Here is a 27851-nt window from a genome sequence, read left to right as displayed (position 1 = left end):
TCGGGCAGCGGGTGCTCAGGGGGCTGCTGTGCCGCAGCTCTGCGGGAGCCACAGCCCGCCTGCCGCCCCCTGCTCCGGGGGGCCCGGCCAGGCCCGGCCCCGGCCGCAGCGGCCCCGGGTGCCGCGGGGTGGCGGGTCGCGGTGCTCGGGCCTGGGGGCCGCCCGGGAGCGGAACGTTCCGCGCCGCGGCCCGCGCGTTCCGGGGGAAGGAGCCGCGCGCGGGACACCGGCGCCGCCATCATGGCGGCGTGAGGCGCGGCGGACACGGCGCTGGGAGCCGCGCGGCGGGAGGCCGGGCGGGGAGGCTGTGAGCGCTGAGGTAACGCCGGTGAGAGGGAGGAGCCGCCCGCTCCTCCCTCCGCGCACCGACCTTTTCCCTTCCCCGCGCCGCGTCCCGGCGCTGCCGGGCGTGCGGCTCCCCGAACCCTGAGGGGCGAGCGGGGACCGGGGCGGCGGTGAGGGGCGAGAAGGCCCCGTGGCGGGACCCTGGGTCAGTCGCCGCCTGCGGATGGGCTCGGCCCGCCCGGTGGGGCACGGCTGCCGGCCCGGCGGGGCCCGAGGGCCCTGCCGGGGGTCTGTGGGGCCGGGAGGGCCGGGGGGCCTGGGTCCGTTAAAGCATCTTCCGTTTGTATTTCAGTCGCTTCTCACCAGGGTAAGCGGGTTGTGGGCAGAGCAGCGAGGTGGTCCCGGTGACACGGTTGTGCTGACACGTTGCAATAGCAACGCGGTTGTCTGAACGTTAACTTGGCGAGGGGGAAAGAATTGGCGTTCCGTTGCTAGCGGGGCACGGGTACAGCCGGGCAGGCGTCTGTAAGCTCGTGCACCAGCGTGGGCTTTGAGTACCCGAGAGGGAGGCGATGGCTTGGGAACAGTGAAGTGTGGGTCTCGTTACCAGCTCAGTCAGTTCATGAACCCTCCTGAGAACATTGTCTGTCCTCTGTGTCCGCTCCTTATCTGTGAGCGGGAGAGTAGTGCCGCGGTACCCTCAGGTGTGCGAGGAAGCCACACAGAGCGTTATTTTGCATTGCAGGGATTTCTCGCTCATAACTGGGGTCCAGTTCAGTCGGGCTGCACGTGCGCCTCTGATGGAAAGAATCCCGAAGAGACTTGACACTGAGAGCCTTGAAATCCTTGTGTGGAGAGTGCAAAAGGTTGCCTGCTCAGACTGAGACCGTTTGTACCTGCAGGTGTAATGAATGAAGTATATTTTTAGAAGTTGACAAATAAAGGAAGTGGGCTGCATTGCCTTCATAAGTCTTAATTTGGTTAGGCGTGGCAAAACAGTGCAAACACCTGTGTTACTGTACCACCCCCAGGAGGGCAGCTGTGGTCCCAGTGGTCACACAGAATGAGACATGTTCTCTGGTGTTTGGTTTTCTTCACCAGAGTAAAGGTTATGTGCTATACTTAGTAATGACCCTATACAAACATAACACAAAAGCCCTCTTATCCGCTAATGCTTCGGAAGTTTTTCCTTAGTTGTTTGTAAACAAACAACTTATTTTGTTGGACTTGTTAGTAAATAGTGTTTTACATTTCAAAAGCAGCATGTTGGTGCTGGGAGACAACATGCACACCAGAAATGTCAGGCAACAGCTGAAGACAAAGACCTCTCTTGGTGGGGACTTAAATGGAGCCTTTGTAGAAAGGGTGTTTTTATCACTTAAGGTTTCCCGTTAACCCAAAACACTTTAACTGTACAATGTAGACTGGTAAGCTACTTACAGGCCACAGCTCTTTTTGCCTTTTAGGCTCAGAAAGCAATAGGAATTATGTAGGCAGCTTTATCTGTAGCCGATGTCGAATGTGGGCCTACAAGGTAGATCAATTCTTCACAGAGAATTAAGTTAGTTGCTGTTTTGAAGCTGCGTCATGAGGAAGGAGGAAGTCTTAGCTGGCTTCTAATAGACATAATAATAAGCATCGTTGCAGTTGGCATTATTTGGCAGCATCAGTAGAAGGAAAAGTCTGAAAACAGCATGGAATCTAAACTCCTTTCCTACTAGCAGGAGTAGATCCTTTGCAGGGAACTGACCAGACAGTCTGCAGAAATTTTGCTCAGATATTGTGTGAATCATTTTTGCTCCCCAGATAAATCAGCAGTTGAACCTGCTGGGTTCCTGGGCTGCCCTCTGAATGCTGAAGAAAAATGTGTCTCTGCTGACACCAAAATGTTACTATGCTGAGCACACCCTCTGATCCACTGCCAGACAGAATTCAGCAGAGGAGAAAGGATGTATTAATATCATGTCTTTTATTGACAGATTGAAAACCTAGAATGGCAGGAGAACAGAAACCGTCCTGCAATCTTCTAGAGCAGTTTATTTTACTAGCCAAAGGTACAAGTGGCTCAGCTCTGACTGCTCTTATAAATCAAGTGCTGGAGGCTCCTGGGGTTTATGTCTTCGGAGAGCTATTGGAGTTAACAAATGTGCAAGAGGTAAGAGATGAGCTTCTATCCTAATGCCCCTTCTGCACTCCCGGTGTAAGGGAACTCCAGAAGTTTCCAGACAGCCTGTGCCTGAAATTTCTGTGCCAGGTAGGGCCTGGTGCAACTTATCTTGGTTCCGAGATGTTTGTGTATGAGAGATTGATGGTGCTTTTGCCTGTATGTATTAGATGTTAAAAAATACCTATCTAAAGCTTTGCTACCTTAATGCGATTGCAAATACAGCCAAAACCTGGCAGCAGCACAGTAACAATTTTAAGAAGGCACCTAGCCAGCCAACAATGAAAATATCTCTTTCTACTCCTTCATTGTCCTGGAAAGCATAACTTCAATGCTCTCCAAAAGTCTTTGTGAACAGATGTCTAGTGTATCAGGCCTGGGTGGTAACCAAACCCAATCCATTTCAAACCAAGGAGGAAAGTAAGATCCAGAGCTTTTACTGAGAATGCCTTGCCAGCACCCCCCTCTACTACAATGAGGGAATCTAGGTTGAATATCTCTGCAGCTGGGGTAATGTGGCGTACAGCAAGTCTGGCTTTCCAAACGGGCTCTTAGATATGCCGAAAAATGCCTTTATGGTTATTCAGCATCAAGTCGCAAGTATGTTTTTTTCCTGGATCTGTGTGCAGCAAATGGTATTAAAAAAACCCCACTCAATAAAAATCACTGCGTGGTGCTGCAATTGCTCTAGTGAAGTGTTTGCATGTGAGGGGAGTGCTGTTACTTTCAAACGCACTCAGCTTAAAATGTTTTTCCTTGCTTTGCTTTGAAGTTTCGGTGGCTCTGCAGGTAAACTGTCTTAGCTTTCCCAGTAGTGGCAAGGATGCTTCACCAACGCACAGCATTGCCTGCTTGCTTGTCACACGATGAGAAGAGCTGGCCCTGTAGGTTGTCAGCTGAAATTAGGAGTCGCCTTTTTCTTTTACCTCCTAAGGTGCCGCACAAAGCAGTTTACAGTCCAAACTGTAGTTAAGTTCTGGTGCATAGAAATGGCTGGATCATCTTGACTCTGAAACTGCTGAAATTTGCTGCTACTCGTGAGGCCTTAAGAGGCTCCAGCTCTTTTAAGATCTGGACTAATTGCTTTTCTGGGTACTACTTGTCCTATGTAGATTTCAAACATGCTCTGGAGAAGTTACCTACCAGTGTTGTATTGGCTGTTACCATGTTACATGGAATTTCTTTTGTTTTCTTCCCATCCAGCTTGCTGAAGGGTCTAATGCTGCTTATTTCCAGTTGTTGAACCTGTTTGCATACGGAACGTACCCAGACTATGTAGGTAAGAGACTGTCGCCTGTTTGCAGAGTACGAGACTGGGTTGCCCTTTAGAATTGTCAGAGGCAGTTCTTTGCTTTCTGTGGTACCTGGTGTCGTGTGTCTGGGTGAAAGCGTCCAAGAACAGAATTTGCTTGGGAAGAGAATTGTTCGTAGCGGGTCTCTGGGTCGTATATGCTTTTTAATTGCTGAAGTGTGAAGGAAGGGCTAGACACTATGGTGTTTTACTGGTTTGGATTGGACTGCAGCACTGGATTGAATTGGTCCGTAGCAGTATTCGTTGACGTTCACGAGCCACTTACCTCTGCAGGGTGCAATTTCAGACATCTGTTTTGAAATTTAGATGACACTGGTTATGGAAGCTGCAGAAAACTTAAACAAAATTGTTCTGCATTATTTATAAAAACCTGTATGGTTTATGGGATGACCTTTTATTCTGTGATGGCATTGCTGAAACAATATGAAGCATTTCTTAGCAAGAATACAAATGGAAATAATGGCTTTTATACAGCTTCAGAAGGACTATGTGTGAATCATCTTAGTATCTGTCGGGATGTGCTTTTATCTCTGGTGCTCATGCTTCCATTCTGCTACAATTTAACACTTCATTTGGGGGTAGCAGCCTAATCCAGACCATTACAGTGTGACAAATAATTCTGTCATAGTGCTGGCTATCGCTGTGGTGGATGAGCTGTCTAGTTCCTGTGAGAAGTGACATCCGTAAGTGCAAGGACTGGAAATTCCAGTGGCTGTGGAGCAACATGAGCCTCATGAATTCTGTGACTGATTAGAGGATGTGTTTGCTGTGCAGGGTTCTTGTGTCCCAGCATGTGACAGCGCAGTTTGTCCTTCCTTTTCTAGTGATGAAAGAGAAAGGGGGAAAAGTAGTCAAAATATAGTGTGTTGAATGAGGTGGGATGGATGGGAGAACTTGAGTGGCCCTAAAACACTAATTTCCATTAAAGCAGATGTTTTGAAAAGTTTCTTTGCTTTGGAAAGCTGCCAGTTTCCTTTCTGATTTTAAATATTCACGAGGCACATGGATAGAATACAATGACAGCGAGGCCATCTAGATTAATAATTTCTCCTCTCTTCCTCAGCCTGCTACTTTACACTTTCAACCCTAAATTCTGCATCTTTCCAGAAAAATAAAACCAGCTGCGTTTACAACCAGATCAGCAAAGGTGGAATATTTTATTCTGTCAGTTCATTAATGAAATAAAAATGACTTGGTGGTAGAAACAAAGTGTTGACCAGCCATTTTGGAAGGACACCACTTGTGTAGATGTGAATTACATTCTAATTCCAAAACCAGAATTACTAAAGAAGCAGAGAAGAATGGAATTACCAACTTGTTTTTTAACTTCTCCTGTCTCTCCCTGGGTGTGCTAGTCTGTCATCAGTGGCAGCTCTCTCTGCTCACCAGCACCCACTGTAGCTGGAGGAGTTCAGCCTTTGGGGGTTTAGTGTAGTGTAACCAGCCTGAAGTTTTGCAGCCTGGATTACATAATTCTTGAAGGAAAGTCCTGAATCTTGTCTTTTTAACATTAACAGCAAGGAAAGATAACCTGCCTGAATTAACAGTGACTCAGAAAAACAAGCTGAAACACTTGACAATTGTAAGCCTGGCTTCCAGGATGAAGGTAAAGTACACTGCATGGCAGCAGTTGTCTTTTTGTTTGTTTGGTTTTGAAAATGGCATCGATTTCATAGCATTGGAGTTGTATTGGACTGCATGAGTACTTGCAAAAAATCCTGCAATTAGGAAAGTACCTGTAATGTAGAGTATTTTCTCAGGGTGCATTTGAACATTAACTTAGTGGACTTCCATGGATGAGATGTGGGGGTGTCTGAGCTGCCATGCAAATTGGCCAGTAAGGCTGGGAAACTTTGTATGGCTTCTTTCACTGCTGGAGATGGAGAATCATTCTTAAAAACACTGATGACTTGTTCTGGAGAAAACTAATCAGCTCTCTTAATTTCTTCTCCAATGCCATTACCTTTTTTCCTTTTTTTTTTCAAAGCTTCAGGAACTATCAAAGTTGTGTCAGAATGTTACGTAGCCTGGTAGCAGACGTTTGTTCTGCCACGCTCTGTCACTGCTGTACTTGCAGGCTAAAGCGTAGGTTACAATAAGCATTTGGGTCTTGACCTTCTGAGACTTAGCTGTTCATTTTGGCTCTAGGACTGTTAACTTATTCTTGGACTTGCTGTTTTTAGTGCATTCCCTATTCTGTGTTGCTGAAGGACCTGGATATGAGGAATCTGAGGGAGTTGGAAGACCTAATTATTGAAGCGGTTTATACAGATATTATCCAGGGGAAGCTGGATCAACGAAACCAGGTGCTAGAGGTGGATTTTTGTATCGGCAGAGACATTCAGAAGAAGGACATCAGTAACATTGTCAAAACACTCCAGGAATGGTGAGGCAGTCTCTCCACCTTCCCTGTTCCTTGTACATAGCTTGTCTTTTTCTTATTCCTCAAAGTTTCAAGTGCTGGCTCAATTTCACTGTGTTCCATTAATCAGTCATCTTACGCTGTAATTAGGCACTTGGAGGAGAAGTCTATTGTATAAGTTTTCCCAGATCCCATCTAGGATTCAATTTGTGTTATGTATTGAGTCAGACTATACTAGGTCTTGAATTTCTGCTCTCAGTGTAGATTTTACACGGCAGAACCTTATCAAGGAGTCAAGGGCCCTTTCAAACAGACAGGCCAGACTGGACTCATGGTCTTCTGGTGGGAACTACTCCCCTTTCTGCTGTTACACTTGATAATGAAAACAGAATTGTCCATTACTTTTCTGCCTTTTTCACTGTGATGAGAACTGCATGGGCAAATTCTAGAGAATCACAGTTCTTTGGAGGAGATGTCACTTCAAGTTTGAAGTTTCAGATGCCTTTGTTTGCCTTCTCTTTGTTCCTGCAAACGCAGGTTGCATGCAACCATATTGGGACTGTGGTACTATCTGTTTGTACCTTTGCCAGGAAGCTGCTTCTCATCTTATTGTAGGATTCCCTTTCCACCCAAAGAAATTCCCCTGTAGACTGTGGAGCCTGTATCAGGTTCTGACCTGACTGGGAATTGCTTCCCAGTTGCTATGGTAATGAGTGCATGAAAAGTAATTAAACTACTGGGCAAATATGCTGTCTTGAGGTGGGGGCAGGTTTTTTGCTTCTCTACTCCAACTCCCTCAATTCCATCTCAGCGGGAGGGCTCTGGCAGCTTCCAGGACCTTACAGCATTGTTTGGAAGGTAACAGTGAACCCACTGCCAATTCCCTTTCTGTCCTCTCCAGTTAACAAGTTCTGTGTTGGAGGAGCGCTCTTGTCTTTTGAACGCTTAACAGGCAGGGAGATTCACTCAGTCTGACTTCTTTGTTTAATTTTAGAATTTTACTTACCTTTAAAAATGCATTGCATCCCCTTTTAAGCAGTAATTCTGATTGAAAAGGAAGTTAAAAGTGCATTGAACCTGCCCTTTTTGATGGGCAGGTAAGAAAAACATGGACTAGCTAAAGAATGCTGTGAAATACATTGGGTAAACAGCAAAGCTTTTTCTTGCCAACTTTTTGTAACTGTAATCTTTAAGTAGGAATTATAAATGTCATAATCTAAACTTATAGGTGAGCGTGAGTTTTCAGATTGCCTAATTGAGCTGCTCCACAGAGAACTGCTAAACACTGTTTGACATTGTTTGTATCTTGCAGGTGCGATGGTTGTGAAGCGGTTCTTTTAGGAATTGAGCAGCAAGTACTTAGAGCGAACCAATACAAAGAGAACCATCACCGAACTCAACAGCAGGTGGAGATAGAGGTGGGTACAGAGTCACTTCAGACCACTCTATGCTTTTTGAGAAATGTTTGGTTACTGAAGAAAGTACTCCAGTAACACCTGCTTAATGGTCATGACTTCTCTGAAGTAGGCTAGCAATCACGCAAATCAGATGTGCTGGTTTGGGGTAGGAAGAAAACACATCTGCTTCCATGTACTGGTAATACCACAAACATCAAATTTGGCCGCTCTGAGCAGGTTGGAAGTTTTCTTTATAAATTTTTATAAATTTAGGCTAGGTGGCTGCACTAGCTATGATTTCCTGAATTGATTTGTTAGGAAAAGTGTGCTTTTAACATAGAGCTTGGATGCAATTCTGTTCCTTTTGTACAAGGCAGGAAGGAAGGAAAAAAGAAGGTTCACTTCTTTTTAAACCTGAAAGTGTAGTTAACAAAAATCTCTTGAGTCTCACTGCTTTTGCAAGAAGTGCCCTTGGCAGCTTCCTTCGGGGTCCTTCTCTTGGGGTCAAGCTGAGCACCCAGACAGGGCTCTGACACGCTCTCTTCAGCAGCGTGACCTGGGAGCGCTCCTGCCGCTCTTGCGTTTGCAGCTGGGCGGTAGATGGCAGCACGGGCACGCGATTATAGCCCCTGCTGATGTGTATTTATTTGTGAGAACAAATCTTGGCTAATACAGCTGTAAAGGTGAAAATGGTCCTCCCGAGACGCTTGCTGAGGGTTTATTTCTCGCAGAGTGCTGCGTCCCTGCAGGTTTACATTTGCCTTCTGAAGCAGCATACGCTTGGCGGCTTGATTGGCATCCGTAGCGCATTTGGATTGCCAGGTGCCTTTGGCCTGGAGTTGGCACACCTGACTCCCAAACTTGTTTTGGCCTGTGTGTTTGGGTTTTTTTTTAAGGTTTGTTCATTGTATTTCTGGTGAACCCTACAGGGTTCCAGGGGACAGAGTATGGTGCTGTATCTCTCCTTTTCAGCCAGAGTGGCAGAAGCACTCCTGCTGCCTCCCACAAAACCAATTTCTGTTCCTGCTTCTAGGCCAAATGGCGTTTTCCCTTTTCAAGTGCTGTCCTAAGTGTAAGTTTGTTTCTTGCATAGTCTCCTTTGTCCTTCTTGCTTCTGGCCAACAGAAGGGTAGGATGGCTGCCTTCTGCACCAAGGCAGTAGCACGTCCCTCCAGCCAGCTGGAAAGGTGGTACAATATTGTGCCGTTGACCCTTAGGAAAAAAAAAGTAATCTCTAATTATTCCGCATTGGACACAGACTGGAAATATTAACAACTCCTGGCTCTAGGTGAGGATGAAACATTACCGTTAATAAACTCAAGTAAAGAGCATGTTGCTGGTGGGAGAGTTTATTTTATAATCTCCACCCTGTACTCCAGGGGTTTTTTTTTTCAATATGTTTATGAACAGAGTTTCTACTGCGAAGGGACGAAGAAGCAGGTGCTGATTCACTGTCTCTTCTTGGCCAGGTCACAAACATAAAGAAAACATTAAAAGCTACAGCCTCGTCGTCGGCACAGGAGATGGAACAGCAGCTGGTAGAGCGAGAGTGCCCTCCACACACAGAACAAAGGCAGCCCACAAAGAAGATGTCCAAAGTCAAAGGGCTGGTCTCCAGCCGTCACTAGAACATACCGTCTGAATGTCATTCAGCTAGGAATGACGACAGGAGGAGCAAAAAAGGGCCTGTGTCTCCTTTTTCAGTGGGTTCTGGGCCAGTCCCTTCCAGGCTGGCAAATAAAAGCCCTGTTTGAATAGAGCTCCCAGTTAGCAGCACCTGGCTAAGTTACACTGTGCAGCCCCTATTAATTTCCAGGGTGTCCCTGTTCTGGTCCTGTAAAGAGGGACTTCTAAAGAGAGGGACTAACCAAAAGGGGCAGGGAAAAAAAAAATCTGTCAACAGTTTTGCTCCCTCCCAGCCAGTCTCATTGCTGCTTAACCTTGAGGAAGCTGCTGTACTAAATCGGATCTTGGGAGAACTTCTATAGCAAGTGTCTGAATCCCAGGGTTGAAGTGTGGCTACCAAAGCCAGGCTGGGAGCGAGGAAGCCAGCAACACAGATCTTTTCATTCCCAAAGGAAGCGCAGAAAAGTTTCTAGGCCAGGAACTGCTTTACATGGAAGTCTTCAGCCTTTCCGCTACCCCTGTCTATTTTAAACTGGGGTGAAATTCACACTACCTCGCTCTGTGAAGATGAGATCCAGTGCTGGGCTGTTTACTTAACTGCCTGTTTACTGCCCTTACTAAGCCCTTTAATCTCTCACAGATTTAAAGCACTGTTCTGCATCTCTGAGGCATCAATATGATAAGGAGGAAACAGGTTGCTCTTTCAAGCCTTCCTTCTTGCAGGTGGTTAGGGGCATACTAGAAACTGTTCCTTCTGAATGTGATGTGACCTCCCAGAGCTGCTTGTGAGTTGTTTCCCCTCTTGATACCTTCAAAGGGTAATGCGTTCGTTCTTCCTTGGATGCTAGCGAAAGAGGTCTGCATGGGAGAAGAGCCTGTTTAGCATCGCGGCAGGCTGGTGGCCCAGGACCCACTGGCAGGGGTCGCAGCAGCATCCCCTTGCTGAAGCAATGGACTTGACTAGCCTTTCTGAATTTTGAACATGTTCAGGTTGTATTTTCCTCCATTTTTTTTTGTACACTGTTGTGATTCTAAAGCATTTCAGCCTTTGTTTTGTGTTTTTTATTTGTTATGGACTAACTTCAGGTGATTTGCACCTAGTTTGGCAAGGTGTGGGTTGTTTTTTTTTAAGGGGGAGGGTGGGGTTGGCATTGAAACAGCAATTCACAAAAAAGCACATTTTAGAAAAAAAATTAAAAATGCTGATTTAATGTCAGAGTCTGGAGTCTTGGCTTTGAGGCTGCTTTAGGCTTGTAGTCCAACAGCACTTGTTCACTTGAGCATCTACTTGATTCTTGATGTTACATTATCAGAATATCTGACTAATCTCCCTGATGCACCCGGGAGGCAGGGAAGTGCTCTTCCTGTTTTGTCAGTAGTTCAACTTTGTCCAAATTTGTGCAGAAGGATCTGTGGCGAAGCTGGTAGCTGAGCCCAGTGTCCTGAGCCTAAACACCTTTGATGCCTGATTGTGGGAGGTTTGTGGTTGTGCTCTGTCTTAGGCCAGTTGATTCCTTCCTCTGGGTCTAGCAGAGTACTGCTCTGTAGTTTGGCCCCTGCATTTCACTTCACTCCATGCTGTAAAGAGAAGGGCTTTCCGTGAGCTGTTTAAGCAGAGGACTGTGACGATGCTCCAGTTCTGCAGCCAGCTGTCACCTGCACTTGCTTGTGCTGTGCACGTGCCTTCCTCTTATTGCTACCAGAGTTCTTTGCGGTCTGCATGTTTTCAGTCCTCGGTCACAGGACTTGCTGTACACTTGTGAAAATAAATTCCTCTTCTTTCCTTCTCCTGCAGTGCAGGCACACCAGCTTTTAATCTTGAGAGGTGGATTTAAATACCTCCCATCCAGTTGCCTCTGGGTCAAGTAATTTGGTTTCTGATTCTTTGCCAGCTCGCTCTCTCTCTGGAAATGCTAGCCAAAAAATTCCCAGGGAAGGATGTTAAGTGAATAAGCCCAGAGCACGAAGCCTTCCCCTGTATCTCAAGGGAACTGTTTCCCAAGCAGTGGCAGTACTAGTTTCTGTACTAGCTTCTCCCAGTGTTTAGCTGACAGCCTCTCAGGAGGTGTAGGTGGACTTTGTGTACCCAAGTCTAATAGATTTGTGTGATGGAGATGGACTGAGACTGTTTCTGGCTTCCTGTGTGGGCAGCTGCAGTGTACTGGTCATCCAGTTCCTCACTAGATTTGACTAGTGAGGAGAGGTTCTGTGGTCCTTGCTAGCTGTTTTCTTTCCTTCCCATTTTTAACATCAGTCCTGCAAAGAGGCAGGAGGAATACAGATGCCATTGGAAATCGTTTTAGCTCCTCGGCAAGCCACAGTCTGCTGGGGAAATAGATGCGAATTTGGCATCGTTGGTGTTTGTTCCTTGCCAATTACAGGAGTCACATTGGTTTGCTGAAGCTACTTTAGTGTGTTGGAAGTTTTCGAGTTTGTTCTTACGTTTTTGCTGTTCTCGAAGCGTGTCTGGGGGTGAAGATCTTATTTATGCTTCAGTGCACATTGCCTTTCATCAGCAAAGAAGCAAAGGAGGAAATAGCGCTTTGAATAAAGAGCTGTCCCATGTCTGACGGTGAGAGAGGACGGAGAGGGAATGGGGTATTGGAGGGAGCTGAGCTGTTTGCATGTTTGGCTTTCCTGGTGTGCCAGCGACGTGCTTGGTGCCGCAAAAGGAGGGGGGGCGTCTTTGTAATGAGCCCAGTCTGAGATGAGTCATTAACAAATGACATGCACAGAGTACCTGGGGGAGGCAAACAGCTCTGCAGCAGCTGGTTAATGAATCTGGCTTGAAGGAAAGAGTTAGAAGCTATTCCAGGAATGAAGCAGAAGGCATAGTTGTTAACAGGGAAGGATGCAGGAGGTGCTATGCTGTTTGAGAAGGACAACAGATAAAGACTGCATTGACTGCCTGTGACTACAGGGAGGACAGCAACTTGGAGTGGAGTTGTGTGAATTAGGGGCTGGTAGGGGCTGAATTGCAGATGGTTTCGAGTGGGGAGTGCCTGTGAAGCTTAATTGTGCTGTGGGGACAAGAGGGAGGTGGAAGCAGAGGTAGATTTGATGCAAACTCCCCTGTATTGCATGTGCCTGCTGGAGGCAGCTAACGTGGCTTGTCTGAGTGCTGCTGGACACTGCTCCCTGATGTGGGAGAGCATCCTGCCCTACTTTATTTTATGGCAGCAATGGGCTGCTCCAGCTGCAGCTCACTTCAAGATTGCAGCAGGACAAGAGTTTGAGCTATTGAACTTCTGTTTGCCTCCTCCACCCAGAGGGAGACAAAGTAGATGGAGCTGCCTTCCCTCTGCTCTTCAGGGCTTTATTGTCTAGCTTCGTGTGCTGCAGTTCCACTTGTACAAGTGCTTGTTTAATATGGAATTGAGCACTGAGCTGGAAAATGGAAGAGAGGATCTCGGCTGATTGCAGTGCTGGTAGAGTGCCCTAGCCCTAAAGCTGTGCCTCATGCTAACAAATGTCCCTGGCATTCCTGCTGTGACTCAGTTGATACCAGCTAACATGAGGCAATTCTGGAACATGATAAAGCAATGCTGATATCAGTCTTTTCACAGAAAAAAAAGTTTTGGCTGGAAAGCTATTGTTCTTTTACTTCCCCCCTCACCTCCTTAGATAAGTTGAATGCTAGCTTAGTCTTCTGTTGAGAGCAGGAGGGAAAGTCAGTGATGCTGACAGACCCTTCTGTGTTCAGATTTGAGACCCATCCTGCAATCAGTCTTGTGCAGACTTCTGAAATCCCATGGGTGCTGGTGGAGCTGCATGCAGGCTTGCAGGTCTCTCTTCATGGATCGGCTACAGGAGTAGGGCCTGCAGAGCTGCTCTCCAGAGTGGAGCTGGGGAAAGGGAAGCTTTTGTTCCCATAGAAGAGAGTGGTGGTAAGAGGTGGCCGTTCTCCCACCAGCCCTGCAAAGTGAATTTTGCTGAACGGCTTTCTGCCGCTGGAAGAATGGAAAATGATACAGAACCCAGCGGGTGGTTTTGTTTTTAGTGTTCTTGTCCTATGAGGGGAAAATGCATTGGTCCGTGTGCGCAGAAAGGAAGTTGGCCTACTCATTGCAGGGGAGGCAGAAGGGAGAGCACCATCAACTTTGATAGTTGTATTAGAACATAACAAATTGCATGGGTAAACCAGTTTTTCTAAACGTTCAGTTCTGTACAGGTTTATACGAGTGCATCTAAGCTCTTTAGAGAAGCCTCTGATTTTGAAAACCACATAAAGCCCCACTCTTGCTGGGGTAAAACAGTCAAAGCTTATCCATTCCTAAGCCTGTTACTTACGTACTTCTTACTTCAGCATTGCCTCTTGCAAACTTTGCAGTGGAGAGAAACAACGTTGCTCTTTATTATTCTGAATAATGGGGAAATGGAGAAATTGAAGAACCTGCCCCACAAGTAGGTAGACCCAGGTAGCCAGATCTCTGGCACCTGCTCCTGTACAAAGTTTTCTGTTGGTCCCCACCCCCTGCAAGCCCTCTATAGCATCTGATCTAATGCAAGGGAACCAAAACCCGAATGTGTCTAGCTTAATTTTGTGTAGTCTGAGAGGGAATAACCCAGGGGCATCAAGAAAGGGAAATTAAAGTTTAGAGTGGTCTCGGTTCCTACTTGTAACCTCAACCTTGTATTTTTCATTGTGTAATTTTAACCTGACAGTCTGATTGAATTTCTCGGCAGAGTTTTTAGAAATATGTCATTGTTTCACTCTGCTCCGTGGTGAAGGTTGGTGTCTCTCAGCGACCGTTGACATTTTGCTGATATTTCATCAAGTTTGGCCCTACCACAGAGCTACCAGAGGTAAGTGATTGAAGCTAGAAGGGTGTACTGTAAAGAGAGCGTTTATTTACCCCCTAGCCTGATTGGCTGGACCCTGCTTCTTAGTGGCACTGTGGTGGTACCCCCATCTCTGATCAGTGAACCAGGCAAAGGATTAGGCAGAGCAGCGCTTTGCTCCCTGTCTCCAAATACACAGGCATGCAGGCTGCTTTTTCCCACAGTGTGTAGACCTTGTGAGATGCCCTGATGTATTTGCTATGGGTTGCAAATTGCATGAGTGTGATAGCTGTGACCATGGCTTTTTCTTGTCAAGAAGAAAAGATGTCCCTGCTCTAGCGAATGAGTGTGCACACTGGAAATTCTGGGTAGTAATAGGATGCCATAAGGTCATTTAACAGTCCTGAAATGTGTATTTTCCCACAGAGCGCAAAAGAATTTGTGCCAGTGGTCCTCACTTGGTGCAATTTTAGTAGAAGGTAGGACACCCTTCCACAGCTCCAGGTCTCCCACAGAAGCTTGTGAATCTCAGTATCGTTAGGGCATTTTTCAAATGCTCGTGCACACACGATACCTCTGTATTTCCGGAAGAGCTCATTGTGGTGGGTGAGGGTAGCCTCGCTCCGTCAGAGATCGTCCTTTCTGCGAGTATTCTGTGACCGTAGGGTTGTATCTTCATGGGTATTAAGTTTGGGAGTAGTGCTGTCCAGCATTCCAGACTCTTCCTGAAGATGCTGTTCTTCTCACCAGCCCTGATGTTTCAGTTGCTGTCTCATGATCAGCACAGTCCTAAGGCTGAGCAAGAAGTAATGTCTTGGTGTTTCATTGTCACCTTCGCAGCTGTTAGAGAGGACCAGTGCCTACAGGATCACCTGCCAGCTGTGTTGCTATACCTTTTACATTACGACTGTGAGATGACACCTCTCCTTGCTGGCAGACAAGCCAGGTGGGTCGGCATTGCTCCTCAGAGCTCTTCTGAATCTAGGGAGACACAGGCTGTTGCCTGGTTTAGTGCAATGGAAATCAAGGACAAGGACAGTGTTATAAATAAGGGGCAAAGCGCAGAGCTGTGTCCTGTTCTAGCTCTGCTACAGCTGCAGAAAGCAACCTTGGGCAAATCAGCTCCTCCGCAACTGCATTTCCCAGGACAGCTTCTCTCTTGCATGCTGACTTTGCGACAGAGGTTTGTAAAGTGCTTCGGTCTCCTGGCTGGGCCAAGGTTCGTTGCCGATGGAATTGAAGATGTGTGTGTATGGGACGGGGAAAACCTGAAAGCTTTTTAAGCTTTTCTAGAAGTCATCGTTCGCCTGTGTACCATACCTTTCTTTTCCCCTGATGCAAATAAGGTGGTCCACCGCGGGAATATCGGCCTGGAGGATTGTGGGTAATATGCCAGGTTAATTATGGAGGGGGCAGGAGAAATAGCCTGTGCTGTTTTCAGTAATATCAAAGGGATGCTACCTAATGATTTTCCTATTAGCTCTTTTCCCAGCCTGCCAGAGTCACAGCAGAAGTGTCATTTACAAAGGCAGTTTGCAACTCATTACCCTGGATTTTCACTGTAGTTCTGCTCCAGAGAGCGTGTGCTTTTGCTGTGTGCCCCAACCTAATGAATTGCCTGATTCGGTCAGTGCTGCCATCCCTTCTGACAAGGTTAGTTGCTGACTGACAGGAAGGGGCCTGGATTCAATTCCCTTCTTGCTTTTTTGACTCGCGCTCATGTCAAGCGCAGGCTCCCTCTGGAAGCTGCCTTGTGATCCCTTCCCTTTGTTTTTCTGCGTTCTGAGGGAAGCAGCCCATGCTGGAGAAATCCTAGAGCAAGCAGCAGGGGCGTGTGTGCTGCTGTCCCCGGCAGTCCCTGCTCAATGCCTCGAGTCCTTTTCCAGCTGGAAAATGGCACTGCTCTCCTGCTCTGGGGCTCTGGGCTTTTCTTTTTTTTCAGTGGTTTGGGACTTGCTCTCACCTGAGCGGGGCTTTGTAACCCTTCAGCAATAAATACCTCAGGAAAGCTGTGTTAGTGGTACCAGGGAAAAACATGCAATACGGGCTGGGGGAACAGAACTGATTTCCCACATGTTAAAGGGCAACTGTGTCCCTGTTATGGGAGTTCCAAGATCTGCTCCGGCCTGTTTGGGCTTTGCAAGGCACTTGTAAGATAGCGCTGGAGAAAACTCTTCTTTTTCACTAGAGAGCAGTGTGCTTTTACAGACTGGGGGCCTACAGCTCGTCTCATGCTAGGAGTAGCTCCTGGAGAGGGGAAATCGAGGCTGTTCCTATGTCATGTCACAAGCGCTCCCACTTGGAAGCTGGATGGGGCTGCTGCTCCTTCAGCTGGTAGCGCAGGAAACGTGTAGGTCCTCTGGGTGCTAGTTTGACCTGAGTGTGGACAGAGGAGCTTGGGACTCCTGCCACCCTCGCTTCCCGGTGTGTGATACACCTCTGCTAAATGCCATTCTCCGAGTCTGCTGTTGGGATGTCAGATATCACCCCCCGAGGCTGCAGCTTGCATCCAGGACAGCTCTTGCTGTTCAGTTATGCTGTCTCCGGGCTGGGATGTGGCGAGGAAGTTTTCCAGTGCTGGCCCTGCATCCTTTTACTGCATGTCGTGAGGATTTGACCTAGCTGTCCCACAAGGGAGGCAGTGACATGAGATCAATTTGTTTATGCTGCACATGATGCCTCCTCCCCTCTTAATTAGATTCCTGTGGCCCCTCTCTTTCCTGCTGGCCTTGTTTCCTACTGAGCCCCTGTCAGGGAGACCCAGTTGTGGCCTTATCAGGTGCTTGCTGTGCTCTAATGAGCTGTTTCTGTTTCCCATTCTGGCCTGTCTGCCAAGCAGAGAAAGGTGCTTGTCAGCGCTCTGAAAACTGACCTCTACTCCCAAGGCCACTCTGCCCATCAGACTCACCAGTCTGGCTGTGCCACGTGGGTGCTGAGGTTGAGTGGATCTGAAAGTTTTCCCAAGTGCTCTTTCACCCCCTGGTGCTGCCTTCTCTCTTGCACATCAGCTCGTACCCACACGTGGGCACGATGTTCCCATCCTGCAGGTGGGAAGCCAGCGTGCTGAGGGACAGGGTAACTTATTCCCTGGTCAGAGCGGAAGCAGCAAAGCGAGGACCCAAGCTGTTATCCCCTCCCTCTGCGCAGGGAGCTCTCGCTGTCATCGCTCTCCTTCTGCCAAACTAGTGTCCTTTTGCAATGCAGCTTTTTCCTTTTCCTTGGGCTTGCTCTTTTCCAGGAAGCCCGGTGGATGGAAGGAACCCGTGCTGTGGGGCTGCGCTTTTCCCCTCGGACTACGCTGCAGAGGAGAAACGGGGATCCAGGCTGTACGTGACCCCAGGCTGTGATCTCCGAGATCTCCCCCAACCTGAGCGCGGCTTGTGCCCCACAGAAGTTGTCAAATTTTGGGGACTGAATTCCTGAGACCGAGTTCCCTCTGCTCTGTTGAGGAGAGGCCCTCTGTCACCAGGCAGATGGTTTTATTCCATCTCTGGCTTTGCAGCAAAAAAGCCAAAGCTGGAAGGAGAATTGACCCCACCTTGGTCCCAGCCTGGCACTCTGTTGTGGTCACTACTCTGGCTTCATGCTCAAGGGCCCAGGGCCCTGAGGAGGATCTGTAGTACCATCTCTTTACACCGCTGTTCGGACCTGGTGTGCAAGGTCTGGACAGTAAGTGATTCCTTATTGTCCCTTAGGTTTGCTAGGTGACAGTGGACAGTCCCTTCTGATGGACATCTCTTTAGGAGCTCCTGGAACGCTCCTCCTTTCCTTTAAAGATGTGTGGAGTGGGTAGGGTGACCTTCACAGGTGTTGTATTTGCCTTACAGAGCCCTGACAGTGGGTTGTCATTACCTACCGACATCTCTGGAGGGCCCTAGCTGACCCTCAGGCAGGGCACCGAGCTGCCAGCTGCCCATCCTGCCTGCCTCCTGCCCAGCCAGGCCTCCCAGGGTCTTGATTTTGTTCCCCATAGGCAACATCCTACGTGGTCCGTCAGCTGCTGCTGCCCGTCCAGCTGGACTCTGTGGGCACCGCGAGGTGGGTACCTGTCTCTGACAGAGGCATTGCTGGTACGAGGCTAGAAACATCACGTGCGCGCTCTTAACCTGTTGATTGAGCTGTCGGGTGTTTGGATGAATCCTCGTGTTCTGTAAACCTAATGTTCTCTAATAGTTGGGGAGAGTCTGGCTGGAGGTTTCTATGGTTTCCTGGTGGTTGCCAAGGAAAAGGATCTCTTTGCCTCTAGGTCTTGGTGACTTTCTTTTTGCCCTGTCCTAGGCACCAGAGCCCAGCAGAACACAATGCTCCTTGTTTCCCAGCCCACTAGAATGGTCAGGGCATAATTTGTGACTCTTGTCACGGCTGGGCTGGGCACCTGCCACTCTTTTTTTTTTTTTTTTTTTTTCCTAAGGCCTCTTTGAGACCAAAGAGCCTTCACGCAGGAGTGTGCGTGTTTGATGCGCTCTCCACCCCCTCGCTTGCTGTTTCCTTTAGAGCTCCAAGTCATTTTAACGATTTATTTCATGCACTTTACATAGCAAGAAGCTGTAGCAACAGCTGTGTCCATGAATCCTTACCAGCCAGCCCTCAGTGTATTTTGGTCTGTCTATGTATTGTCCCAGGCACAGTTAAATAAATCTCTGCTGGCGGAAGGGACTTTACAGCTTAGCGGCGAAGGTTTGGCGAACGCGAATATCAACAAGATACTTAGTGAGCTGCTGGATCCTAAGAATAACAGAGCCTCCGGCATGAAGCTCCGTTCCCACTAGCGCAGCCGGGGGCCAGATCCAGCGTGGTGTCTGTGCTGCTGCGGGCAGGGGCTGCGCCTCCGTACGGCGCCCAGTGACAAAGCTATAGTTATGGGATGGAATTTGGACCCAAACCTGCAGACTGGAAGCGGTTAAAACGCATCCAGGCCAAACACTGCTCTTGTCGAGCTGCCACCAATCCAGGTCTGGGCTGTTGAACACTATGGGCTTATTTCCACGGGTGCTGTTCAGGATCTGGGCGACAGATGAGTTGCCCGAGGCCGCGTGCTCTCGCAGGATGCTCAGCTGGGCTCTGCAGAGGCTCGTGGCTGCACGCAGCACTGGGCAGGATTCGGTCCATCAGAGCATCACAGGATTGGGCACAAGTTTACTTTTGCATGCGGGATCAAAACTTAAGGTATCAGCTGGCCTTTCTCTCACTCCTGACTTTTCTAAAACCTCTGAACAATTTCTTCTTTAACTCTTAAAGTCAATCAATCCGACATTTAAATTGTATGTGAATTTGATAAATAAAGACAGGTTACAAAATGCCACACGGAATGATTTTTTTGTTTTAAGTTTTTCAACTACTTAGGACAAAAAATGTTACGATGCTTGACTTTTCATTTAGTTACATAAATAATTTTTTTTATAAATATCTCTTTATAAACAATATATAAATAGCTTTACAACATAAATACATTTATGCATGACATGAATTTACAAACAGCAACGTTATACAGCTGGCTTCATCAGTCTCTTGGAAAAGCACTGTCCCTTGTCTTGGTGAGTGTTTGTATATATAATATATATAAGATAGAGAGCACTTTTTAAAAAAATAACAAAACCAAAACAGCTGGTGCCATGACTCCTCGTACCAAAAAGAAAAACACAGCCACATCTTTTGTCTGTTCCGGGGGGGTCTCTGCTCTTCTAGGCGTTGCCTGGGGGATGGCCCTGCCTGGCCATGGCAGGAGAAAATGGACTATGGGTTCAAACCCCTGTGAGGAAGGAGAACGAAGTGCCTGTTAGTACTTGCCATACAGCACCCCTTACCCGTCCCAAGCTGAAACCCCTGTGAGAATAATCCTGCCAGAGGGCCGGGGGATGCTGAAGTCAACAGCAAACCTCTCTGAGCTTTTTTGCTTGTGCTAAAGCAAGGAAGCGGCTCACCCTTTGCTTTCTGGCTATTTGGTGTCTGGGGGAGAACGCTGAGGGAAGCGTGCTGTTCCTCCTGGCCCGGGGACTAGCAGAAATCTTTTTTTTCCTGATAGGAATTTAACGAGAGAGGATGGGTGCAAGCTGGCTGCACAGCATGTGTCTGCTTCTCAGAGCCCTGAGCTGGGTGATTCCTTGGGAATAGTGAGGAGCTGCTACACGAAGGAGCAGAGGAGCAGCACCCATCCCTCCAGGCAGGGCCGTGGACCAGCACTGGCGTCCTGCAGGCACCCTTGGGCCCCGCTTTTCCCATTGCTCTGCAGAGCAGCAGGATGCCTGGATCCGGTCCCTTTTGTGCCCGATTATGTTACTGCAGGGCCAAGGCACGTCCCTTTGAGTGGGGCAGGGCCGTGCCGTGGGAAGAAGAGTGAGTAGCCTGGGCTGCAGTGGGCAAGCGCTTCCCCTGGGGTGAGTTCATCTGTGTGTGACCTGCTGGCAGGGACCAGGCCAGAGTGGTGCCTTGCTCCCCGCCATCACCCTCGGGGAGAGCTGGCGGGGGGGAGCTGCCGTGTTTCTCCCAAACTGGTCACTGCAGGGAGGCGACACTTCTCTCGCCCATCAGTCCCTAAGCACAGAGGCTGTGACGTGCTGTGGGAAGAACTTCTCCCAGCTTCCCCTGACTTGCTTGGTCAGGAAAGCTCTACCCTTGGCTTGTCACCACAACTAGGAGACACCTGGGGAACTTGTGTATTGTTTTTCCTTAAATTAAAAGAACTGGAGCACGTCTGAGACAGGTGCCTCACTAACCCTCCCACCACAGCCACGCAGGGGGTACCCTGCCCTCCTAACGCGTGTCCATCGGTTACCTGCGTCTGTCGAGTATAGAGACCAACTGGGCAATGTACAGCTGCACCAGAGCTCCTTCTGCATCCCCCCGAAGCCTACGGGTCTAGCTCACACTAGGGGGAATCCAGCCTGAGCTGCTGCGGGAGCCGTGAGCTACGGCCGGGCTCTGACCCCTCCGCAGGGGCCGCCGGGCAGCAGGAGGGGCGGCAGGAGGGTGGGTGCGCCATTAAGGCCAGCTTGGGGGTCCTCCTCTTTACCCACCAGCAGCGCCGGCGGTGGCAGATGCCACAGCGGGTTAACAACTTGCAACCCGTCCCGCTGGCATCTCGCGTACGGAGAGGGGCAGCACAACATCCCCGGACCCCCCCCGAACCCCCCCAGGCCCGGCCCGGCCCGGCCCGGCCCCGCCGCGCACTCACCGCCAGGGGTCCCTCAGCAGCCGAGGCCGCTCATGGCGCCGATACGGTCCAACTTGAGGCCGAAGCAGCCCTTGCCCAAACCCTTCTTATGGAGACCTTTATGGCGGCGGCCCGGCGGGTCCTGTAACAGCCGTGCCCAACCCGCCCGCGACCGCGCTTCGGCCCGGGCCTCCCGCGCCTCCCGCGGGCCCGACACGCCGCCGCCGCCGCCGCCGCTGCTCCGCTCCTTCTCCCGCTCCTTCTCCCGCTCCGCCGCCGCCACGGGCGGACCCGCCGCCGCTGCCGAGCCGCGGGAGGCCTGTGAGGGGAGAGGGGAGAGGGTCAGAGCGCTGCCACCCTCCCCCCCCCGCCCCGTATCAGGGTTGGGGACAACCCCCCCGTGGGGACACGCACCGGGGTTGGTGTATCCCCCCCCCCGCGTGATGCACAACGCGGGATTGGGGTCACTGCATCCCCCCTTCCCCCGAAAAAAAAAGGCTGGTGGTGCTGCACCCCCAGCCGTGCTGCTGTCACTGTGTGTCCCCCTCCCCAATGATCTGAAGGAGCCCGAAAGCTGGCAGGGGACACAGTGACCCGAGGGTTGTTCATGCCCCCCCAGCTCTGAGGTCTCACACTACTCTGAGTGTCCCCAGCCAGCGGTGGGGAGATCATGGTTCCCCCTTCCCGTTGTCCCCCACCTGGTTAATGCTTTCTGGGTCCCCCCCCCCATTCCCCAGTCTGACCCACAATTGTGGGGGGCACACCCCCTTCCTTACGGCCCCTCCCCATCTCCCAGACCCCCTGGTCAGGGCTGCTGCCCACCAAGCCCTGAGGTTGCTCACCCCCGTTCATCTCCCCGTCCCCCCCCCCAGGTATCACCCCTTTCTCTGCAGCCTGAACCCCAGTTCCTTACAGGGACACCCCCAGTCCTGTCCCACCTCTGTCCTGGGGCACCCCTCAGTCCACGTCCCCATCTCTGTTCCCAGCCCCCAGGGCAGTGCCACCCAGTGTCGGTGGCCTCCAGTGCATCCCATCTCCTCAGCATCGTGGGACACCCAGCTCCCTGGGACACCCCCATTTGGGGTGCCCCTTCCCCGGGGGACACCCCACGTGCCCCTGCCTGGCCTGTTTGGGCAGGGCTGCCTGGAGGGCTCTGGCCTCGCACCCTGCCCGCCATGCACCTGCTGCCCCCCTGTTCCAGGTCTGCTCCCCTTCCTCAGTGCCTGGCACAGAGGGGGACCCTGGGGTGACACTGAGGAGCAGACTCCTGCCCTCCCCAGCCCCGATCCCGCAGGGTATGGGGCACAGAGCATCCCCCTGCAGCCCCTGTTTTGGGGCTGATGTCCCTGGGACATGCACGCCTGGGACAGGCTGGAGAAGCAGGGGGTCCCCTAGCACTCAAAAAGCCCATGGGGAAAGAGGATCCTGCTTTGCACTGACTCTGCCACCCCAAAGTCACCCCACATCTCCTCCCCTGTGCCCTTAGGACCCTCGGTGGGACGGGGAGAGGAGGGAGAGCCGGGGAGCAGCTCCAGCCGTACCTTCTGTGGGAGCTGAGACGCCGGCTTCGCCTCCAGCCTGACGGAGAGCAGAGCGAGGAAAAGTCCACCAGCCAGCAAGGGTGAGATCTGCATCCTGCGAGGCCGAGTGAGAGGGGGGCTTGGGGGGCTTGGGGAGCCAAGGGGGGCCCCGGGGAGAGGCCGGGACTGACGGGAGTCAAAGTTCAGAGCGGAGCCCCGAGGTCCCTCCTGCCGCCCGCGAAGTGCCGAGCTAGTGAACTTGGGCTTTCTGCTTCATTCATTTTATAACCCAACCTGCTCGGTGATGTCATCTAAACAACCAGGTCCAACCCGGCCTCCCACTCCACAATAGCAGGAATTTAAAGGGGGGGGGGGGTGTCCCCTCTTCCCTGGCAGGAATAAATGACACATCAGCCCAAGGCAACCGGCTCCCGGAGTTGGGAGATCAGAAAGGGAAAGCGGGGGGCATTTGGCTTCACGCCCCCCCAACCACCCCCAGACCCCCTGCAAGCTGTCTGCCCTCCCCTTGCCCAGCTGCCCCACAGCCCCTCTGCTCCCTCCCTACTTCCCCGGTGACCCCCTGCAGAAGAACACGGGCCAGCCTGGGGTCCCTGTTGCAGGCTGGTGGGGGGGGGTGTCCCGGTGGGGGGTTAAGCCCAAAAGACAGGAATGAGCACAAAAAGCACTTTTTTTTTTTCACATCCAGGATTAAATCAGAATATGTCTGTCCCCCAACTTCTCTCCCAGGTCCCTGATAGGCAGGAGAGGGGACACTGCCCTCCCTGCCAGGGATGCTGGGGAGACAGGGGGATGAAAGGGGCAGTGGTGCTGCTTGAGGGTACCTAGGTTGGTCCCTCAGCTTGGAGGGGGTGACCTGCTCCCTCCGCTCTCCTGGCGGGGCTGGATGGTGTCCTTGGCCCTGGAGATGGGGCTTTTCATACATCCCGGGGATGTCCTCTGCAGGACACAGTCAGCACTACAGGGTCCCTGCTGGGGACAGGACCCCAAGGGCTGACCCACTGCAGGGCTGTGCAGCCTGGCCTCCTCCAACCTGCTCCCGGAGCTGGGGGGTGTGGGAGAAGGATGTGATCCCAGGATTAACCCCCGTGGCTCGCAGGGGCTCTGGGGACACGGTGGGGGCTCCCCCCTGCCCTCACCCTTCCCCTTCAGCACCCAGGAGGGCAGGATTTTTGCCGCTGCTGCTGCTGTGCCTGGCACCGGGCAGCTCTGGGGCTCCGGTTGCTTTTTGCCAATGGAGCTGGGCATCATCCCTGGCACCCCAGCTGAGGGGGATGCTCTTACTGGGATCAGGCCAGAGCAAAGACCTCCCCCCTTTGCAGAAGCCTGCAGGGCTGGATTGCACCAGGCTGGATTTGCACCCCAAATCCCTTCCCTGGGACCAGGGAAACACTCTCTGCTCTTCCCCCTCTCCCCGGTGTCAGCTCCAGGCTGGTCCCTTCCTCTGGCTCCTTTTCTTGTTCTTTCTGGGCTCTGCTGCTCCCCAAATCCCTGGGGAGCTGCCCCTGGCGGGGGGCAGTGGCTTTTTGGGGGTCCGTGGTTTCCCTGCTCGGGAGCAGGGAGATGTTTCCTCCTGCACAGCCTGGGCTGCTGGGCACGGGACACATCAAAGAGATTGGCTTTTCAGCTCCATGAGAACGGGAGCTGGAAGGAGAAGGTCTCGGTGGTTTTTCCATCATGCCTGCCAGGTGGAGACAACTTGGACTTTTTGGAGTGTAAAGTTGTGCTTGGGCACTTGTCTGCGTGCAGGCAGAGAGGCCATGGAGTCGGGATGCGAGCTGGCCCCAGTGCCCGGGTGCAGGCGAGGAGAAGAGAGAGGCCCTTTCTCTCGGGGTTCAGCTCTCATCCCCCACAAGATGTGACATCCAGCCTCTGTGGGGTGCGAGGCTGGGGCTCTGCAGCACTCCCCCCTTCAGCAGGGCAGGGGAAAGGGGAGCAGCGGGGGCTGAGCCCTGCGTCTCTGCAGTCTGGGGCTGTCAGGGTGCCCGAGGTCACCGACACAGGGTCCTGCCGTCACCATCCCGGTTGTGCTGGCTCCTGCCCCGATGCTCCAGGCAGCCCTGCCCCGCGACTTCTCCCTGGGGGGACCCGGGATGGGGAAAGGGATGAGGCAGGCAGCTGGGGGGGACTGCCACAGCCTGCGGAGGAAGGGCCGCCTTGCTTGCCACCAGCCCCCCACCCGCTGTGGGACGTGGGGTCAGGAGCCCTGTCGGGGCTTCTCCACCAGCCCCTCGCCCCGGAGTATTAGAGCGTTGCCACAAATGCCACACCGCGGTCAGGTCTCAGCCAGCGCCTGCCCGCAGGAGGCTCGTCCTGCGCCCTCGCCTTTCACCAGCATGGTTTTCATTAGCGTGTTTTCTTTGTCACACTGTGCAGAGCCTTGGGTTTGCGGGGAGGGGGTGGGGGGGCTGTGCTTTATAAATCCAATTAGTCTTGTTATTCAAATTACCCTGCCTTTTCTGCTGAAAGTCGCTGGAGTCAGAGCCCGGCTCACACAAAGCCTTTCCCTTAACTCAAACCAGATCGGATCCACCGGGGTGGCAAAAACTCAGAGAAGGGAGAAGGGGTGGGCAGGAAGGAGTTAAGAGCAGGAAACCCTTTTGCTTCGTGGGATGGGGACCTGAAAGCTTTTAACCCTTGAAGGGATGTGCCTTTGTTAGCCCACGGCCCCTCAGGATGCTCACCCGAGCTGAGAACTGACAGACTCGGGGCATGTGTGGAAGCTGGCAGTGTGGGGTGGAGGTGCATTTGGTGAGGGGGTGGCTCGGGGGTGACCTAAGAAAGGCATGAAAATCCATATTTGACTGCTCTTCATGTCACATCATGTCCCCGGCACCCTTTCCCGTGTGACAGCAGACTAAGGACCATTCAGAGGTGTCTGTGTAGGGGCAGCGGTGCTGGCTCCATCCAGCCCGGATCCGAGCCTCTTGTCCCTTTGGGTCCTGCTGGGCATCGCCCAGGTCCAGGATGTATCCTGCCTGCTCCCGGAAAGCCCCGCTCCCGGGGTGGGGTGGGAAGCTGCATGTGCTGGAAACTGCCTGGAAGCAGAAAACATTGCTGCTGTAGGGCTAAAAATGGGGAGATACTGCTGAGTCTTACCAAAGCGGGGGTGACCCCTGAGCAGGGGAGCTCAGGTGGGTTGGGGCTGTCGGTGTGTAGGCAGTGGGGAGGGGAGTGGAGGGGGTGTGGGTGCAAGAAGGCACACGGGTCCCCGTGCCTGAGGATGGGGAGGGACTCATCAAAGTGTGACTGGTGCCAGCATGATTTGGAGGGTGGGAGGAGATGGGTCATGGGGGTATGTGTGACAGCAGCACGGGGTGTTTTGGCCCCATCACAGGGAGGGGTGAGCAATGCCTGCGTGTGAGGCTGGATCCTGCAGGGCAGCGCTGAGGCCCTGGTTCTGGCAGCTGAAGTCAGAAGCCAGGTTTCAGGCACCTTCCAGAGGATGACCCCGAGAAGGTTTACAGGACAGAAGCGTGGACTCTAGCCTGAAGAAAGCTGTGCCACCGCAGCAGCGAACAGCCAGCCATCTGTCCCCTTTCTCTTCCACTCACTCTTCATGAGGGAGTGCGTTTCTGTAGTGATTCGGGGAAATGGCTGCCCAGATTTATGTCTCTTCTGCTCCCACGGCCCAGGCAGCATTTCCCGATGGAGCGATGGATAAGCGTAGTGTGAGGATTTCCATGCGAGGGCCGGTTGTCTGTATGTAAGAAGAGACATCAGAAAGCTGCGCACATGTGATGGAGATGCTGGAGCAGCCGACGTTTTCCTGAAACCAGTGGCCATCCCAATGAGCTATTGGTCAAGCACCGCCCCAAAGCCCCTCGGTGGCTTTGGAACAAGCCCCAAAACATTGCTGTTCTCTGCTCCTCCTGCCCACATTGCTCGGCACCCACCTGGGGCAGGGCCAGGGGAGCGGAGCAGGTACGAGGGTGGAGGAGGTACAAGGATGGAGGAGCTAATTCCCCTCCAGTGCAACCACCAACTACCAGTCCCCAGGAACAAGACATGCGCTCGTGTTTGCCACCGAGGATTTGAGGTGACACAACAGGAGCTTTTTACATTTTATGGGTTTTTTTTACAGGTTTTACGGTACCTCTCCAGGGGTCTGGTGATAGCAGGCTCATCAAGAAGCAGTTTTGGGGTGGATTTCAATTTTGGCTGCAGAGACGAATGAGCGCACACCGGCTCATGCAGTGACAGGGGACTGTCTGCTCCCACCTCTGTGGCAGGACGCAGCAGGCGATGTGCCTCGTGAGGGTGCTTTGAAGCAAGTTTTTCTGGGGAATAACCCTATAGCCCCCAAGGGCAGGAGCACTGGCCAGGAGCTCAGATGTGGCCATCAACAGCCCCAGGGCCCGGGCAGCCACCAGACAGTCATGGGGACGGGGTGTGATGCTCCTGGGGCGCTGCAGCAGCACTGGTGCCTGCTTCACCTCCAGGTCTCTGTGTCTGAAACGCTGATGGAACTTTCGACCTGTTTGAACATCCCTGGTGTTTATTTTGGATGCTGCTGCAGAATGAGGCATTACAGGAAACACTACACGACTTTACATTATCCCCTGTCTCCTTTGGGTCTGGAAGAGGGCTCTGGCCCAAGACACAGGCAGGACCAATATCCCCTCTTCCCAAATCGGGACCGTGATGGTCAGAGACCCCAAGAACCGCCCTGATGGGGCAGGTGGGGACGGGGCTGCAGATGCAGCAAAGACATGGAGACTGAGAGGGTATCTCCATCCCTTCCCAAACCTCCCAGGGCAGAGAGGGTGAGGAGACAAGGGAAAGCGCCAGGTAGAGACTCCCAGGTCTTTGCTAGTAAAGTGCTGGCATCCTGGCAGGCACGGTGTGCTTTTGTGCTTTCCCCTGGGGGCTTGCTTTGGGGTTTGGCATTTTCCCTGGGCTCCCCAGGATGCTCCAGTCTCGTCCTGACTTTCTGGGTGTCTCTTTTCCCTGGGGCTCCACTGGGATGGCCGTGCTCCAGGGCTGAGCTGCCTCGCCGGGCTGGCGGGAGTGGGAACGCAACGTCTCAGACTTTTGTTGATAGTTGAGAAAATGAAGCAATTCCATTGCACGGGTGAATCCACACCATGAGCCTCCCTCTGTGTCACTCCTCGGAGGATATGAATTGCATTGCCTCCAGCTGCCGGCAGCCTCGTCTCCACAGCTAACATAGGGTCAGGTTGTTGGGATTTTCCAAGCTAAACACCACGGTCATCTTTGTCCTCCATTTCTCAG

At 51.7% G+C, this 27851-nt stretch overlaps 2 protein-coding genes across 6 annotated transcripts; one reads left to right on the top strand and one right to left on the bottom strand.

The window, feature by feature from the left end:
• Window positions 1-231: 231 nt before the first annotated feature.
• COPS7B (COP9 signalosome subunit 7B) lies at window positions 232-27517 on the top strand. Of its 5 annotated transcripts, none has more exons than XR_011048599.1 (9): window positions 232-319; window positions 1031-1151; window positions 2265-2440; window positions 3653-3728; window positions 5279-5367; window positions 5945-6147; window positions 7436-7541; window positions 13833-13952; window positions 22565-22626. XR_011048599.1 is itself a non-coding variant. In XM_068405827.1 (9 exons), exons 3-8 carry the CDS (start codon window positions 2279-2281, stop codon window positions 22658-22660), a joined length of 732 nt encoding a protein of 243 aa, XP_068261928.1. In that variant the 5' UTR covers window positions 232-319; window positions 1031-1151; window positions 2265-2278; the 3' UTR covers window positions 22661-22699; window positions 26701-27517. The 5 variants fall into 5 exon arrangements, 4 of the variants coding, with proteins under 4 accessions (XP_068261928.1, XP_068261929.1, XP_068261926.1 ...); XM_068405827.1 differs by lacking the exon at window positions 13833-13952 and adding an exon at window positions 26701-27517 and having other exon boundaries at window positions 22565-22699; XM_068405828.1 differs by lacking the exon at window positions 22565-22626 and having other exon boundaries at window positions 13833-14068.
• NPPC (natriuretic peptide C) lies at window positions 19613-22712 on the bottom strand. Its single transcript, XM_068405830.1, has 3 exons — window positions 22620-22712; window positions 21100-21397; window positions 19613-19677 (listed from the first exon to the last, which is right to left on the bottom strand). Exons 1-2 carry the CDS (start codon window positions 22710-22712, stop codon window positions 21113-21115), a joined length of 378 nt encoding a protein of 125 aa, XP_068261931.1. The 3' UTR covers window positions 19613-19677; window positions 21100-21112.
• Window positions 27518-27851: the final 334 nt, after the last annotated feature.

This window comes from Nyctibius grandis, chromosome 8, assembly GCF_013368605.1.
Source record: "Nyctibius grandis isolate bNycGra1 chromosome 8, bNycGra1.pri, whole genome shotgun sequence".
NCBI classification, from domain to species: Eukaryota; Metazoa; Chordata; class Aves; order Nyctibiiformes; family Nyctibiidae; genus Nyctibius; species Nyctibius grandis.
Note: the sequence above shows the minus strand (reverse complement) of the source record. Positions and strands in the feature narration are given on the sequence as shown.